The 1887-nt window shown below is 40.0% G+C and overlaps 1 protein-coding gene across 1 annotated transcript in view; it reads left to right on the top strand.

The window, feature by feature from the left end:
• Window positions 1-1887, top strand: part of ANAPC1 (anaphase promoting complex subunit 1) — a 158631-nt gene that overhangs the window by 145061 nt on the left and 11683 nt on the right. Inside the window, exon 27 of the mRNA XM_012656759.1 lies at window positions 745-943. Within this exon, the coding sequence (XP_012512213.1) occupies window positions 745-943 (199 nt within the window). The remainder of the gene's footprint in view (window positions 1-744; window positions 944-1887) is intronic.

The following is a 1887-nucleotide window of genomic DNA, read 5'->3' as shown; positions in this document are numbered from 1 at the left end:
GGGGATATACATTTAGGCAGGGGATAATTCCTCCAAACCTAAAAAACCACGCTGTGTTAAGTAACATGATTAATTAAAAGCCAAGTTCCAATATAACCAAGTAGGTCCACAATGTTCTTATTGTCTGGAATTCACCTTTTTTTGACTAGAAAGTAGGAATTTATGGTATCCATGCCAGCACTGCTTCTCACACTCTCTGTGTGCAGCAGCCAAGCAATGAGTTTTGTTTTTCAGTTGCTGGCTGAGAGTATGTCTCCTCTTTTACTCTCTGAACCCCCACCTTTTAATAGTCATGGGCAAGTCTCTGTGGATGAACATCTCTGGTTGCAGCTATGGTGACTTTGTAGATGGGTCTCAAGAGCAGTATTACCAGTATTGTTCTTGCCTTCTGCCCCTGGGGATCCCTAGCCTGATCCCTGCCATGTCATTGTACCCCGTCTGAGTTTTCCAGAGATGACTGGCTGTAGACCTATTGGGTCTTGGGTATTTGGAGCTTTTGAGCCACAAATGAGCTCATTTGCCTTTGTCACTTTTACCTGTAAGCCGCTCACCTGGGGGCTGTATTGGAGAAAGAGGGCTCCTCTGTGGGGCAGACTGCATCAAAACATAGAATGGATCCCCCCACCACTCTTTATTGATCTTATGAGCCACATTTAAGAAACACTCTAGTATACAGTTTGGAGGAAGAGACAGAGCACTTCTCTCTTTCTTTAAATGGATTGCCGTTCCTCTTTCCTCTTCAAGGTTATAAGAAGACTTGGAAGAAGAGAAATGTCTGAGACCTCTGAACTTTGGCAGATAAAGTTGGTGTTAGAGTTTTTCAGCTCCCGAAGCCATCAGGAGCGACTGCAGAACCACCCCAAGCGAGGGCTCTTTATGAACTCTGAATTCCTCCCTGTTGTGAAGTGCACTATTGATAATACCCTGGACCAGTGGCTACAAGGTAATAATAGTACTGTGCCCATGTGCTTTTAAGATACGGTGGGCTCAGGCTTTTCTGTTTTAACATTTTTTTCATTAATGAGATAAATCTGAGTATAAGCCACATGGCTATAGATTTAATATTTCCAGTTAGGTGAATCAGACTCTGATTATCTACTTCAACTTCTTTTAAAAATATACTTAACCCTGCTTTATAAACCATGCAGAGAACATATATCGCGTTTTTAGTACCGCTTGACACTTAAGACCTTGTTCTGTCTTTCCAGCATCAGATCATGTTTCCTTTTCAGTGTCTCTGTCTTCTGTTTCTTAGGGGTGTGGCCTGTCACCTGCCTGAGGCCAGCAACCATTTTCTTCCCATTTTTGTACTTCCACCCCATGTCCACTTAGAACTTGATGTTGCTTACTGAGCCATTGCTTGTCATGCCTGCTCTGTGATTCAGTCAATGAGAACCTGGGACAGCACATACTGGTGGCTTTCTATCAGTAGTACTGACTTGTAATTGGGAGGAAATTGCAAAGTTAATCATAACAATGTGTAGAAGTGATTCTGACTCACATGAGGCAAATGTTGGGGCCTTTTGATATATGGAAATGTATCTTATATGTTATAAAGGCCTGAAATCAATTTTTAGTAGTCAACTCCTTGATCTTTTCATGCTTTTTTGGTTTATTCAAATGCTTCCAATAAATATGACAGCCACATGCTTTGGGTAAATACTAACCTAGTAATATCAATAGTAATGATTCTTGCTTGATTCTTTAAAGCTATTAGTAATCAATAGGACCTAAGAGTTTGGATATAATTAATTTAAAAACTATCCATCTTTTAATACTAGGAAATTCTGAAAAATTTAAATTGTAAACCATATTGTGGGGGATGTACATGGAGAGCAGCAATTTCAAACTCTCAATGTTATATATTTATAAATAGCTGTATTTACT

This window comes from Propithecus coquereli, unplaced genomic scaffold, assembly GCF_000956105.1.
Source record: "Propithecus coquereli isolate 6110/MARCELLA unplaced genomic scaffold, Pcoq_1.0 Scaffold519, whole genome shotgun sequence".
Lineage (NCBI taxonomy): Eukaryota > Metazoa > Chordata > Mammalia > Primates > Indriidae > Propithecus > Propithecus coquereli.
Note: the sequence above shows the minus strand (reverse complement) of the source record. Positions and strands in the feature narration are given on the sequence as shown.